Raw genomic sequence first — 16,647 nt, 5'->3', positions numbered from 1 at the left:
GTTATTGACGAATATAGCAAAGGGCAAAATTCTGACATAAGCAATGGTGAAGAAATTTTAACTTGTGCAGTGCCAGTCTATGGTTTTTAAAATTCACCCCTTCTTTTGGGGTCAGGAATTAAGTTGAGCCTCCGAAAGTAAAATACACACTGTATAGGAAAACATGGCCACAATAGTCAAAATTCTAAGGTTCCAGGCATATCCATGATTAAAATTATCATTAACATCAAATGAGTGGCCTACTGGCTGCCCCCATCCCCACCAGGGTACATGACCAACCAATCAAATATTTCAGTTCATGACTGCACGGAGACGTTTTGGACCTTTTCAAATACATGTACATTTCTCCCACATCCTTATACAGGTATAGGATCCGTTATACGGAAACTTATCCAGCAGCTTTGAGTTATGGAAAGACCATCTCCCATAGACTCCATTTTATCCAAATAATCCAAATTTTTAAACATGATTTCCCTTTTCTCTGTAATAATAAAACAGTACTGTGTACTTGATCCCAAGTTCCCAACTACGATATAATTCATCTTTACTGGAAGCAAAGCCAGTCTGTTGGGTATATTTAAAGTTTGCATGATTTTCTAATAGACTTAAGGCATGAAGATCTAAATTATGGAAAGATCTGTTATCCAGAACCCCCCAGGTTCCAAGCATTCTGGATAACAGGCCCCATACCTGTAGTATGTTGGATTATCATATTTAAATGACCAATACCTAGGGCTACTGGACGTTGAATGCTGTTCTTTAGTTAATTATAAATAAAATAGGGACCCAATACTAAATCAGTACATATAAAAGTGACTTATGGGCTCAATCTCTACTCACTCAACCACAGAAAACTACATTTTGTTATATACCCATGTTTTTTCCTAATCAATGGCATAGAAATGACAAAGATTAATGATGTGGCAGATGGAGCTTCCATCTACTGCCAACGGTAAAGAAGGTCCTTAAGGTCTAAGTGCATATTTACAATGAAAACATTCTGGACTACTTCCAGCATTTTACCAAAATTTTCAGCCATGGTGCAACTCCCAAACGTATGGCCTTGTTAAAACACTTAATCAGTGCTGGAATGGGGGAAGAATACACAGGGATGCCATCCCTTCACTTCTTTATTTCTGTGAAATAGTATCCCCTCAGTAAGGTTGCAATAATTTTGAATCCCGGAATTTTCTTTGGCTCCTCTACAATTCTGCATGCAATTAGAATGCAGAGGTAAAATATAATACAGTTAAATATATAGAGGATAAAAGGAGAGAGAATATTGCTGGGAGAGAAGTAGAAAAGATAGAGAAGTGATAAACAGATAAAGATGGTGGAGGCATCAGAGAGGGTTATAGAGAAAAGCAAAGAAGAAGAAAACAGGGGAAACAAAAAGAGAAAATGAAGGAATTACGGAATAGGGATAGAATGATACACAGTATATAAAAAAATCTTGGGTAATATCGAATAAGATGGGGTTGTGCGATGTTATGACAAACAATACACAGGCAAGGTGCTGTGTTTGCAGTAGCTGAATTTTCAGCCAAGAAAAGTCACATGCACAATTTTCATATTGGGGTCCCTACAGGTCACATACGGAAATCTATGTATATTGGGCATCAAATTGTGCATTAGACGGAAATACCAAAAAGGAAATAGCAAAATTGCTTTGCTTTAAAGAGGGCGAAACCAGAAAGTATTGATGTGCGAGTCTTTTTATAACAATGGGTGTGGCTTATGCTTGTGGGAGGGGCTTGTGTTAGCACACCGCGCTACGCTCACCACACATACCTTCGCTTTTTTCACTCCAATTCAAGCACTGCACACAATTCAAACAATAGGGCCAAGCACACAGCAGAATTAAGCTTGGGGAGAAAAGGACATGAAAAGCATGAGCCAAGCACAAAAGCAAGCAAGAGTATCAATACACAACTTGCTTCTAGACTTGCATATTGTGCCTGATCCAAAGCAATTAGAAGCATAATCCCCAATGGGCTTCATAAAAGGCATGAATATTGCTACTTTGTTCTGTTTACATGATTCTGGAATAGTACCGGCAACCAATTCTCACTCTTTCACTGGTTAATATGCCGGTGATCTTGCCAGGTTTTGCCTGACACCGTAGGATAAACTAAGTCTTGTCATTTTCCTATTAAATCTGCACCCCCCCCCCCCCCAACATTTTTATCCTAAACTGAATCCTATTCTGAGCAGGCAGCAAATTCATATTTGTGGATAGAGATGTTGCACAAAACAGCTCATGTTTAGAGAGTACGAAAATACTCACGTCGGCTTCTCCCTGATCAATGACGTAGAAATTGTCTCCCTCGTCACCTACAGGGATAATAAACAAAAATGTAATCAATTAAAACATATTCTTCAGGCATTTCTGATACACGTAGGTTGTTGGGTTTTTTTAATACAGTTGCACAGATTGTTGGAGCTACTTGTTTATAACATAATCTAGTGACTGCCAGGCATAGCCAGTGGTATGAGAGAGCAGTGACTGCAAAAGACGGTTACATAAATAAAGATATTTGTGTGACAGAGAATTATAGCAAATAACAAATGACAGCACAGACATCTCACATCTGGCAGACTTAAAGAGTAGGTTGGTGAGCATGAATAAATCACCTCTCACTACTTCATCATCATTATCATTTACTTATGTAACACCAGAAGTTAGGCAGCAATTTACATTTAATTTATGACAATAAATATCATACAAAATTAAATATCTGTGCGAGTATGGCCAGAACACAGTGAGGGAGAAGAACAACAGGCAGATATTAAAGAGCAACTGATGAGCAAATCAATCTATGGATGTGACAGTACAAGCAATACATGAGATTATATTTGTCTTTACTTTAACACAGGGGTGTCCAGACTTTAGTGACGCAAGGCCTACATTACGGGGGTTATTTACAAAACTCCGAATGCAAAAATCACAAAAAAATTGTGATTTTTTTTTTTATAAAATCGGACTTTTTAAAAATCACAAATTTTTCGGAATTTATTAAACCCCGAGGATAGAAAAGTTAGAATCTGAAAATCCGGCATCTCAGACCTGTCGAGGTTGCATATAAGTCAATGGGAGAAGTCCTAATGATTTTTTGATGTGCGCTGGGTTTCGGCAATACCCTGAAGTTTTCGGGGTGAAAATTACGAAAAATCAGATGAAAAGGTTAGAAAAATTCTTGAAAATCTGATTTTTTCCCCGCAAAGCAAATTTTCGGGAAAATGTAAATCTTTAATAAATAAGTGTAAAAAACCCGAGCGGATTTGATCGGAGTTTGTAGCAGAAAATATTTAGATAAATTCGGACTTTGATAAATAACCCCCTTTGTGAATGAATGAATAAATAAATGAATGAATTAATTGACCCATACACAGTTTTTTTAGAAATCTAAAAGCAATGCACCCACAAGGGTGACCCAATGGACAATAATGGGCTGCCATGGTCTGCAAGTCAGCACACGATCTTCTCCAGTGATATATTAAACGAGTTGTTCACCTTTGAATTAACTTTTAGTATGAGATAGACAGTGATATTCTGAGACAATTTTCAGTTTAGCTTATTATTCGGCAGCTTTCCAGTTTGCAACTTCAGCAATCTCATTGCTAGGGTTCAAATTTCAAAAATTGATTTGAATAAGAGACTGGAATATCAATATACTAGCGTTTACACTAAATATGTAGCTTGAGAGCATTTGTTTTAGATGGGATCAGTGACTCCCATTTGAAAGCTGGAATGAGTTAGAAGAAAAAGGCAAATAATTAATAAACTATAAAGATTAAACAATGAAGACGAATTGAAAATGTACTATTCTATAACATACTAAAGGTTAAACTGGAATGAGTTACAAGAAAAATGCAAATAATTAAAACACTTTAAAGAATAAATAATGAAGATGAATAGAAAAGTTGCTTAGAATTGACCATTCTATAACATGAACTGCCCCTTTAAATACACACTACGTCAGCTGTTCACAAGGGGGCAAATTCCCTAACCGCCGAAAACTCGCCAGCGACGGCTTCGCAGCCATTGCAACACTTCGCCAGGCGTAAATTCACTGGGACAACGCTACGCCCTACACATGAAACCAGTGTATAGTTTATGTTCCATATGTTAGAAAATGGAGGGGGGAACCTGGTTACCCAAAATAATTTTTACTGACCTTTGCAGGCTATCCCTCCAAAACAAGGAAAATATGCCAGCGTTTTTTGGGACTTAGAAAAATTTTTCACTCCATTGCACCTTGCCTGGTCTGAGCTGGTGAAGGCAAGTCTGGTGAATGAGGTAACGTTCAGTAAAATCTGCAACTTAGTGAATTTGCGGAGTTATGTCCATTCATCAGATCGAAAATTTGCCTGGCGTTAGAGTGTGAAGCAACGCTAGCGTCTATCTCCTTCGCTAGCGAAGTGACGCCTGCGCCCGTTAGGTAGGAAATCGGCAAAGTCCCTGCAGGCGGTAACTCTAGCGAATAAACAATAGCGTTAACCACTTCGCCCTTTAGGGAATCTGCCCCTATAGTCTGCTTATTGGACCAGGGTGAAGAGACTACTACCAAAGGTAGAAACACAGAACTGCATTATCATTTGGGAAAGGGATTTTTTTTAACACTGTATGGCTGTAACAAGCAAATGGCAAAATGAATACACTAGGGCATATCTATAGCTAGAAATATGTGTAATCCAACAGTAAACTACTTACAGCTACGTAATCTACACTGGGAAACCATAAGATGCTGCCTTATGTTTCTCCAGTAAATCAGTTGGTAATAGGTAATTATAAGAAAACAAACACCAAATTTAAAGGTAGGGAGCCTGGTACTTACGCTGAACAAACCTGCTTGTTCTTAAAGTTTATCATAATTTAACCTTATCAACAAAAAAAGAACACACATCCCAAGAAACCTCCGCAATACGATGATACCATATTTGGCTCTGTCACAAGAGACAGCTGGGTCCCCCGAGGTTTGAATACATTGTTTTTGTTAAAGTTCAGGGTTCTTTGCCAAAGCCACAGTGAAGTTTTTGCTCTGTATCGCAGGCACTGGCAGAGTAAATTACTGGGAAGAGAACATGATTATCTAAGAAGTCAATCATTTCCCAGTTATAAACACTGAAGACAGGTAACTTGAGCTGACACAGAGAGACTGTTCTGAAAACGAAATGTTATACTCTGAAATTCAGCCTTTGTTAAAAAGTACTGTAAATTATGAAGTGCGTGTATATGCTATTGCTCAATGCCTGCTCCCAAGCTACGCGCAAGGATTATCTCTGGTGGCGTGTAAGGATACGTTAGCTAACATGGAACATAAATATACATTTCTCTAGTGTATAGGCTTTCTCTTCAAAAATGTGTGGGTGATGTTTTTTATTTCAAATTCAAAAAGAAATGAAAAACAATTTTCATCTCTGGTTTTTACATGTTTGTAAAAAAAAAAGCCTAATCTATGGAGAGACATCAAAAACCGCATCCTGTTTTCGGAAGCTTTTAAGCAGTCTTCCATACTTACACAATTAATCTCTGGTGCAGGTTGAAAACCATGAATTTCAAGGCTTTGTGGGATAATACCATGTATTGGACAAGGATGGAGTTGACGTAGATCCAAGCAGACATGACAAAAGCAAGGCAGGGCAAAGTGATGCTTAAGAGAACTAGACCCAAAGGCAGGGGTCAAGCAGAATTAGGAAGAGATGGTGGTTTGGACAGGTGACAGTCATTCTGAGTCAAAAACATAGAGATCAGGCCAGGATACTACAGTCTCTTCAGCCTTCTCCAGACAGAACTTCTGTCACCCCCTTATTTTGCTGGGCTTTATTTACAACTGCTGCTGTTATGTTTTGGTAGCCGAGTATGAGTAGAGTATAACAGTGCTTTATTAGCAGGCTCGCAGCCATTACACTTCAACAGTAACTTCATATATGCACCGTATAAGTCTTGAGCACAGTGACATTTTCAGGCCATTTGTATAAACACCACATATTCCCCCCTATAGTAGGAAAGCATTTGGACAACTATAATAAACAGCAACAATTAAACATTATGCATTTTAAAACAATTTTATACATTCTTCACATAGCAAAGTTCTTGGTCCATGTAGGTAGTTTTATGTTTCTCTCAGTATGCCTTATAGGTTCACTTTCTTCAGGCCTATTGCAGTTGACATCAGGAGTAGGAAAATGTCCTTCATCAAATGGAGCTTCTCCAAAATCATATCTAACTCGAGCAAGACGACTTGCATTCCATATGCATCCATCAGACAGTTCATATGTGTATGGTCCTCGCTGGCATCTCACTTCAAGAAATGTAGTAAATTTAGATTGTCCTTGTTTCAGTATTCCTGGTTTCTTAATTCTGACTAAAGATCCAGGCTGAAAGTGCACTTCTCTGGCACCACGTTTTCTGTCAGTATAAGCCTTGCATTTGGCTTGTTGACATTTCACAATGTCAGCAGTAGATGATTTTGTAGGCACAGTATTTTGTGGAAGTTTGATGTCTGCAACATGTAACTTAGTACGCATCTACAGGCCATTTGTATAAACACCTCACATGCAACTGCCACATCTTTGTGTGGATTTCCTAATTTCGATAAAGTAAATGAATGCTTACATCCCTATTTTCTTTTCTTTTTAAAGAACTCTCTCCTCCCAATATAAACTAGAACCATAAATGAATGCCAAGAGAATATCTCTCTCATACATGCTTCACATGATATGTAGATAAGGAATAGGCCACCAAACAGAAGATATTTAAAAAACACCCCTACCCACATTTGCTCTGAAGAGTCAAAGAGGTCGTAACAATGACAAAATTAAAGTACAGGTATGGGACCTGGTATCCAGAATGCTTTGGACTTGGGGTTTCTCGGATAAGGGATCTTGCCGTAATTTGGATCTTCTCAGGCATGGATTTGTGCCAAGGCCACATAGGCCCAGGCCTAGGGCGGCACATTTTTTGGGGCGCCATGCTGCCCAGCCGCTCTATGGGGAGCACTGGGGACTTGCTGCTCCCCAGTGCTCTGGCGCTTGCATGCCAGCGCTCTTGCGCCTGCGTGAGGTAGTGCGCTGGATCTTCTTCATACCTTGGGGCAGATTCACTAATGGAGAATTTTCACCAGCCTCAGCTTCGTACAACTTGCACCACTTCGCCAGGTGCAAATGCGCTAATTCATTAAAATACGGAGTTTCGTCCCGGGCATCAAACACCGGCAACATTTCGCTAGCATTACTTTGGCTGTGCGAGCATTTCATGTGCTAGCGTTCAATTGAGCCTACCAAAAATTCACTAGTGAACTTGCACTTAGGTCAATTTGCATACGGCGGAAAATTTAAAGTTGGATGGACATCTTTATTATAAATGTTGGTGCAAATGCTTGAAGTTACCACTTTTTATTACACATGTCCATGGAACTTTAATAAAGACAAGAGAGTTAATATAATGCCCTACACATGAGCCCACTGCAAAATTAATGTTCCATATGTTGTAAAATGTGTGGAGAAAACCGGTTACCCTAAAAAGTCTAAGTTAGGACTTTTGCAGGCAATCCCGCTTAAAAAAAGAAAAGAGTTTTTTGAACTTTTATGCATTTTTGGCACACAGGATATGATGTGAGTGACAGATGATTGAGGAAGATCTAGCTTCTTTTAAGCACTTCTCCTGGTCTGAGGTGGCAACGTTAACTTTGGCGAAAGAGGTAACGTTCAGTAAAATCCGCACTTTAGTGAATTTGCGGAGTAATGATCGTTCGCCAGAGCGAAAAGTCGCCTGGTGATAGTGTGAATGAATGCTATCGACGGGCCAGTTCGCTAGCGAATTGGCGCCTGCGCCTTATAATAGCTTAGTTTGGATCAAGTACAAGGTACTGCTTGAGTATTACAGAGAAAAGGGAAACCATTTTAAAAATCTGGTTTATTCTGAGCTTTTTGGATAACGGGTATCCAGATAACGGATCCCATACTTTCAATTCCACCTTTCCGCACTGTTTAGTAGAACAAATAAACATAGATATAAATAGATTTCTTTTTTAAAAGCATAGTAAGAATGTATGTCCTACACAAGTACTATTATAGGTATGGAATCCCTTGTCTGGAAAGTTCTACATGTTAATCAAATAACTCACATTTTAAAAAATTATTTTCTTTTTTTCTGTAATAATAAAACAGTTCCTTGCACTTGAACCCAACTAAGATATAACTGATCGTTGTTGAAAGAACAACAATTCTACTGAGTTTATTTAATGAGTTTAAAATTTTTTTTGTTGATTTAAGGTATGGTGATCCAAATCACAGAAAGATCCCTTATCTGGAAAACCCCAGGTCCCGAGTATTCGGAGTATTCTGGGTATCGGGCTATTCATGAATATAAAGTATACTTCCCCAATTAAATATGTATAATCTTGACACAATAGAGTTTCTGTATAGTACAACAAAATGTGTTAACATTTCCAGGAACAATTTACATATGTACGGTATACAACGTAAATTATCATCGACAAAATACAGAAATAGAAAACATTATTTATGATATTATTTGTATATATATATATATTTATAAGTAAACCCATGAAAGCGAGTGCATTAGTGCCACTGCTGTTTATCCAAGAGAATGATTTGCTGTCAGCACCAGCTGCACCTGTTGGCACACTAGGCATATCATATTAACACAAGCCTGTGGACAGCTTATTATTTGATACGACTTTACTTACCGTGGGGGTTAGTTATATGTGAGGTTGTACTGGTGCCATTATTATGTTCTGCAATGAAACGCCGTAGTAGTGGGCTTTCCTAAGCCTATGCATATGCAGCTGCAATTTTATTAGGCTCAATGAACCTGAGGAGGCATGCAATGTATTCTCTAAAGCTAGCAGAATGGCGGTGGAAATTCCCATCTAAGACAACAGGAATTAGCAGCTGGAGTAAATCACTCTCTGTAACACAATCACAAATGAAACGTACCTTGTTGTATGACTGTCTCTCCGGCAATGTGATTGACAGGGAACATGGCATCAAATATATCACTGAAAGAGAAAACAGAGAAATAATGGAATGTTTTCCCTATGATTTTTTTTTTATGAATTTGTGAGCTTTCTATTTCTCAGTGCATGTGTGAATGTTTTGCATACCTTAAAGTAGCACCTCTAAATATCCCGGCATGTTATAAATTCTGCTTATGGCAATACAACAGGGCGCCGAGTGGTATATGTGAAAAGCAGCTAAATCATGTTGTAAGGTTTGCTAATCTGTAGACTCCAAATGTATGGGCAGGCAACACAGTAGCAATGTATGAGCATGGAAAGGATTATACTAATTATATACATTGGCAAAATGTAATATAAGTTTGCTCAAGTAACCCATAGTGACCTATAAGCAAGTTGACCAGATGAGTCTGATTGGCTGCTATGGGTGACTAGACCTGTTACAAACATTTATTACAAAACCTGTTACAATGCTTTGTGATTTTATGCAGTAGGGTCTTATTTTCGAGAAGTCAGTGAGAAGGGTTGCCACCTGTCTGGTTTTGACCCGGACAGCCCAGTTTTTGAAAAGGCTGCCTGAGTCAAATCTACCTACCCGGTTTTCCAAATTAGGAAGACTGGGCAGGATTTTCCAAGTTTGAAACTGTAATTGACCAATCCCCATTTGCCGTGTCATATCCCCGCCCTCACAATGTTATCGCTCTCTTCCTCATGACGATATCGATGTCCCCGTGACGCCATCTCCACACCCAGTGATGTCACCAGCTGTGCCCCATACCCAAACCTAAAGGTGGCCCCCAACTACCGCCCGATCATGTTGAATGATATTCTAGAATCAGTACTGATCTGCTCAAAAGATAAAATTATCCAGTTTCGATTTTTCCACAGAACCGACTTAAACCCCCACAGATTACAATTGATCAACCTTTCCATTCCTGAGATTTGCCCTAAATGCTTGCACTCTGCTGCAGACTGTATACACATGGGATGGCACGATCCAATTTAGTGATGTGCGGGTCGAGAAAACCTTGACTCCGGACCCGCACCCGCCTTCTCCCATATATCACTGATATTTAATGTACAAAGCACCTTCCACTACTGATATAATGCACAACCAGCCTGTACTGATTAGTACCCTGCTTTGTCCTTGAAAGGGTCACTTTAAGTTTAATGTTTTTATGTAATTTTTAGTGTTTTTGAAGCATGAAAACAATAAAAACAACTTTGAAAAAAAATTCCTAAACTTGGCAAACCTCTCAGTGAAGGACATTTACTTTTTCCCCAGGCAGAGCACAATGAGCACAATGAGCACAAGAGCATGCCCCACTGGGCGCTTCTACTCAATGGATAAAGAATCCAGCACAGGATACACAGCACATGTTCAGAAGGTGTAGTCCTTGCCATCTGCTTAGGGCCCCATCGCAGCCTGCGGCCTCTGCTGATCCCTAATTTGCTCATCCCTAAACACACTTTCCCTATAGAATATATTTTTACCAGTGACAGTAATTCCAAACCAAAATGGCACAGATAGGTATAGGTACATCATGTAATTATAAAGTTATACTATGGTGTGACAAAACTGTGCAGGGCCTCAATGCTTTGCCTTTTCATTACCTTGCCTTATAATTGCCTTGCCCTGCTCAGTTCTGAATCTATGTCCATTCTCCTGCTAGTCCCATGTCTATGACCACTTCACTCTGTCCTGCTTCTATGCCAGCTTCACCCTGTCCTGCCTAGTCCTGCTTTTATGCCAGCTTCACCCTGTCCTGCTTCTATACCAGCTTCACCATGTCCTGCCTAGTCCTGTTTCTATGCCAGCTTCACCATGTCCTGCTTCAATGCCAGCTTCACCATGTCCTGCCTAGCCCTGTGTCTATGCCCACTTCACTCTGTCTTGCCTAGTCCTGCTTCTATGCCAGCTTCACCCTGTCCTGCTTCTATACCAGCTTCACCCTGCCCTGCCTAGTCCTGCTTCTATGCCACCTGCACCCTGTCCTGCCTAGTCCTGTGTCTATCCCAGCTTCACCCTGTCCTGACTAGTCATGCTTCTTTGCCAGCTTTACCCTGTCCTGCCTAGTCCTGCTTTTATACAAGCTTCACCCTGCATAGTCCTGCTTCTATGCCAGCTTCACCCTGTCCTGCTTCTATGCCAGTTTCCCCCTGTCCTGCCTAGTCCTGCTTCTATGCCAGCTTCACCCTGCCCTTCCTAGTCTGGCTTCTGTGCCAGCTTCACCCTTTTCTGCCTAGTCCTGCTTCTATGCCAGCTTTGCCCTGTCCTACCTAGTTGTGCTTCTATGCCAGCTTCACCCTGCCCTGCCTAGTCCTGCTTCTATGCCAGTTTCACCCTGCCCTGCCTAGTCCTGCTTCTATGCCAGCTTCACCCCTGTCCTGCCTAGTCCTGCTTCTATGCTAGCTTTATCCTTTCCTGCCTAGTCCTGTTTCTATGCCAGCTTCACCCTGTCCTGCCTAGTCCTGCTTCTATGCCAGCTTCACTCTGCCCTGCCTAGTCCTGCTTCTATGCCAGCTTCACCCTGCCCTGCCTAGTCCTCCTTCTATGCCCAGCCTCCGCATGTCCTGCCTAGTTCTTTGTCTATGCCAGCCTCACCCTGTCCTGCCTAGTCCTGCTTCTATGCCCACTTCATTCTGTCCAGCTTAGTCCTGCTGCTGTGCCTGCACCATCCTGTCCTGCCTAGTCCTGCTTCTATAACCACTTCACTCTGTCCTGCCTAGTCCTGCTTCTATGCCAGCTCCACCTTGTTCATGTCTCTTCTGTTCTATCATCTTCACCCACTCTGTCCAGTGCCTTCAGATCTTGGTCTGTTCCATCTTGTCTAGCCCCTTCCTACTGCCCATCTGTCACTTGCCCCCCCCCCCACCTTCCGATCCAAGTACCAGGGACTTTCCTTTTTAGAAATCCTTAACAAAGAGTGGAACTTCTTGTTGAAAATAAGGGGAAGAAATTAACTTCCTCTTCAAAATGTAGATTTTTGCTGCTCCTGGTTAAATGCGTCCTGAAGCAAATTTCTTTCCTTGCCTCATGGCAGAAGCACACCTGGATAAACTATTAGAAGGAATGCACTGAAATGCATGTTTAGCATATATTTATTTTATGGCTTTGCAGAAAGTGTGACGCTGCACATGCTAAGGGTCTGAAAGGGGGGAGCAGCGTGTGAGTCTATCAGAAGCTTGTATGGTTTCTTAATGTTTATTTAAAGCTTGATCTGTTTGGACTTGCTAAACAGACAGAACCCACGGCTGAGAAAGATCCTGCCTTTCAAGTTGCATTGCCATGACACATCAGCAGCTTCTCAGAGTCGAACACATGACAGGCCCCAGGTAGTTGGAAGTGACACTCACATCTCTCACAGGGTTAGAACAAATTGCCATCATTCCACATTTTGCAGATAATTCAACCCAGCTCCTTGAAATAGCCTGCACTAGGTAATTATCTATTCACAATGCAGACACTAAGAGAAATAAAGGGAAATTGTTATCCAGGAGCCTACAGCAAGCTTTGTATCCATGTGTAGTGTATAGAGGGAAAGTCACTCCAAATCGAGGAGCTGACCGATATCCAAGTCTTATGCCGATATTGGTCACTTGTCTCCCACCATACACGCACTGAAGAACATACAAAATTTTGTTTCATACGACATTATCGGTGCATCTATGGCCACCTTTAGAGGCATATTTATTATTTTGTGTAAAAAACAGCAGCACAATACACCACACATTGCCAGGCTTTGCAGTGTAGAACCACACTCTTATCGTTTCTGAGAATAGAACCGCACTCTTATTGTTTGCAAGAGTAGAACTGCACTCATCGATTCTGAGAGTAGAACCGCACACTTAGTTTCCGAGAGTAGAACCGCACCCTTACAGTTTGCAAGAGTAGAACCGCACCCATACAGTTTGCAAGAGTAGAACCGCACCCCATACAGTTTGCAAGAGTAGACTTCCACCCTTACAGGTTGCAAGAGTAGAACCGCACCCTTACAGTTTGCAAGAGTAGAACCGCACCCTTACAGTTTGCAAGAGTAGACTTCCACCCTTACAGTTTGCAAATGTAGAACTGCATCCTTCCAGTTTCCGAGAGTAGAACTGCACCCTTATAGTTTCCAAGAGTAGAACTGTACCCCTATATTTTCCAAGAGTAGAACCACACTCTTTTAGTAGCAAGAATCGAACCACACTCTTATAGTTTCCAAGAATAGAACTGTACTTGTATAGTTTCCAAGAGTAGAACTGCCCCTTTATAGTTTCTGAGAGTAAAAATGCACTCAACTACACTCTTATAGTTGCAAGAGTCAAGCTGAATTCTTATAGTTTCCAAGAGTAGAACTGCACTCTTATAGTTTCCAAGAGTAGATAAGCACTATTTAAACTATTTGCTTTCAAGAAGTGGCCAATGTTCAAGAAGCATTACAGGCTGCCTGCGCTGCTTTTTAACTTACTGCTTTTAAAGGACCTACTGCCGCAAATTATCCAAGGCAGGGTTATTGAGAGCATATAAACATGGAGGCACCAAACATACAACATACATACCAGCCTACAACGGTGATAGATGCCCATATGGTTACTCATTTCTAATGGGCTGCCCAAAGCAAGTGCCTGGCAAACCATGAACAACTTGACTTGAGACTCATGAACATTGTTGCAGCCTTGGTCTTTCAATGCTTCCCTATCACCAAAGAACAAACCCAGTCACCCAGTATGTTAGCTTGTTTCCTTGTGACGACTGTGTGATGCTTGGTGGGAAGCTTGACTTTAGGTTTAGACATGAATTTTAAAGCATTGCTATGTATTTATCCAACCTGTTTCCCATGGGGCATATAAAAATGTTATGCTTAGCTCTCTGCAGCAGGTTTGTGCATGTACACTGTGTCCGCTATCCCACACTGCAAAAACTGAACGTGACCCAGGTCAGACTTTGTAATGGGAGAAAGGTTATTGACAAGAGCTACACAAGGGAGTAAATGGTTTAGAAATGTAAGAAACTACATTCTTTTTTTTTTACCTGCAACAGATGTAATTAGTAATGCTCTTAAAGGCCTGCAGGTTAGGAGGACTGAGTGGGCCTTTTCTGATGCCTATCAACGTTATCCTATTGATTTCTACTTTTTGCTGCCTCAGGCATTATACTAAATAACTAAATAACTTTGCCAATCTGTCCAAAAAAAAATCAAGAGACCTATTCATCTTTTGGGATTCTGGTAGCCCAAAATATAAATAACTGAGGAACTTAAACATGAACAATAATACTTTTAACTACAAACAGAAACTTTAGACAACCGTGTTGAGACAGCTGGTGCAAGGGGTGGTTTAGGATAATGTGGCTATAAGGGCAACAAAACCCTCCACACCTGAAAAAAAATAAACATATATAGGTATCTGATTATCAAACCCAAAGTTTCTCAGCAGTTTGGGTTTACATTTTGTTTCCTTAGAGTATGCAACAAGGATAGAATCTGGTCAGCGCACTCTGCTACTTCCACAGCAACAAACGAAAAGCAGTTGGTCATCCCACTATACAAGAAATAGAACTGTAGAACTGTTTAATTTCGAGCAACATCTGTCTGTGGGCATCATGCTTTGCCAAAGTTTTAAGCTTACATTTAAACTCAAATAAAATGTTTAATACCATCAATGAGTACAGCTTGTGACCTTAGAATATTTGGCATACTCAGGAAATGCACACTGAAGATCCAGATTTATATTTAACCAGTTCGAAAAAAAAACTGTATGATCTTTGGTTCATGGATGAGCCACCCAATAAGCAATTTGCTTTCATTCTGGGGATCAGTCAGAATGCAAAGTGAGGCTGAAAGACGTTCATTTCTGCAGGATTGGGCTCTTTCCTAAACTCCAAATTTTGATCCAACCATCTGCCCCACAGGCCAAAGCTAAGCTGTTCAGGGCTGGATTTACATAACGGGCGCCCCTAGGCCCACTGCCGTTTGTCCCCCCTGTCCCCTACCCTTTATTCATGCAAATTTTCATGGAGATTGTATCTCCTGTGCATCCCCAGTGTGAAACTTTTTTGACCACACCCATTCTGTGGCCACACACCTAAATACCATGTCTGTTTTACAAAATGTTTCAGGTTATGGAAAGTCCGACCCCATTTCTCACAGTGTACCATTACCCTTAGGGTCATGTTTTATGTGTTATTACAGTTTTGCTAATGAAGGTGAACTGCCTTTTCAGCTGTAAGTCTCAGTTCTCCCAAGCGACTTGCTTATCTTTACTAGTTACCATTGTATCTTTGCTTAACTTCAATAGTTACAAACTCAGGTGCTGAGTATTCTGGGCTATCTACCAAAACGCCACTTATTTAATTAAGTTTAAATAAGCTAGGGCCAGACTATCCCCTGACCGCTAGTGGAATCTTCTTGTCTGCTCATGTCCGGAAGGCTTTGGCTGGAACAAACTCGGCTGATTTTGGCTCGAAATGCGAAGTCTCAAGTTTCTTCTTTGAAATCCGCAAAGAAGATTTGGCTAGTGGTCTGGGACTGAAATCAGCCTGCAAGCTGATTTCTGCCCCATTTCGCCCTAGCCTTAGAAACATTGCACTGGCGTCAGTGCAGCAGATCAAATATGTTATTTTCAAACATTTCAGTAAGAAACCAGTAAAGAGGGTTTAGCTGGCAATATTGGGACTATCCAGCGAAAAACGGGACAGTTGGGAGGTATGGTTACACATAATACAATACAATACAAATTGTATAGTATCCAAAGAAGCCAGAGTTTTTCTTTATGTTGACTTTTATAGAATGTGTATTTTTTATTATAAAAATATTTTTCCTACAGCAGAACGTCCATTAACAAGCTGTTATCAAAATCAACAACCCAACATCCCAAACATATGTGTATATGTTTATAGTATATATATATATATACTTGTCCTAGTAAGCAGCGTACACCGGAACTTTAAAAAAATGCTAATTTATTATCAAAACTTTAAAAGGATCAACGTTTTGGTCCGGATCTTGGACCATTATCAAGATGATAACGTTATCATCTTGATAACGGTCCAAAATCCGGAACGAAGCGTCGATCCTTGTAACATGCTTTCACAGTTTTGATAATAAATTAGCATTTTTTTTAAATTCCGGTGTGCGCTGCTTACTACCCAAGGACAAATAAATATCCCATATTGCAGCAGCACCTTGTTAATGACCGGTTAAAGGTGTGCGAGAGACCCTTTTTGTTCTATGTTATATTATATATATATATATATATATATATATATATATATATATATATATATATATATATATATATATATATATATATATATACATTCCCACAATATATACATCCAAAGTAGTCTAACAGCAACATCATCTGCAAAGACAGAAATCTGAACTAGTTTGCTATTCTGTGTGTGGTCAATAAAAAAGCAAGCTGGTCAAAACAAAATTCTCGTCTCTCTAACACTGATTGCATTTGTCACTCCCTACTTACTGTATTAGCAACCTGCTTAAGTTACACATGTTTTCCCACAAAGCTCAAGGCAGACTGTGGTTCATAGAACGGGGCAAACTGAAAATGGAGCATTATATTCTTGCTGACACTACCTCTTTATTATAAATGCATTTGGCTATGCCATTTGATATGAATTAACTTGCATTGAATTAGCTTTAGTTTTACTTTAATTTTG

The 16,647-nt window shown here is 40.2% G+C and overlaps 1 protein-coding gene across 2 annotated transcripts in view; it reads right to left on the bottom strand.

Moving 5' to 3' along the window:
- The window catches only part of prkar1b.L (protein kinase, cAMP-dependent, regulatory subunit type I beta L homeolog), a 147,892-nt gene that overhangs the window by 66,228 nt on the left and 65,017 nt on the right, over positions 1-16,647 (bottom strand). For both annotated transcript variants that reach the window (XM_018236407.2, XM_041577207.1), the window contains 2 exons: positions 8,965-9,026; positions 2,288-2,334 (listed from right to left, as the gene is read on the bottom strand). In XM_018236407.2, coding sequence (XP_018091896.1) covers positions 2,288-2,334; positions 8,965-9,026 — 109 coding nt within the window. The remainder of the gene's footprint in view (positions 1-2,287; positions 2,335-8,964; positions 9,027-16,647) is intronic.

This window comes from Xenopus laevis, chromosome 9_10L, assembly GCF_017654675.1.
Source record: "Xenopus laevis strain J_2021 chromosome 9_10L, Xenopus_laevis_v10.1, whole genome shotgun sequence".
Taxonomy (NCBI): Eukaryota; Metazoa; Chordata; class Amphibia; order Anura; family Pipidae; genus Xenopus; species Xenopus laevis.
Note: the sequence above shows the minus strand (reverse complement) of the source record. Positions and strands in the feature narration are given on the sequence as shown.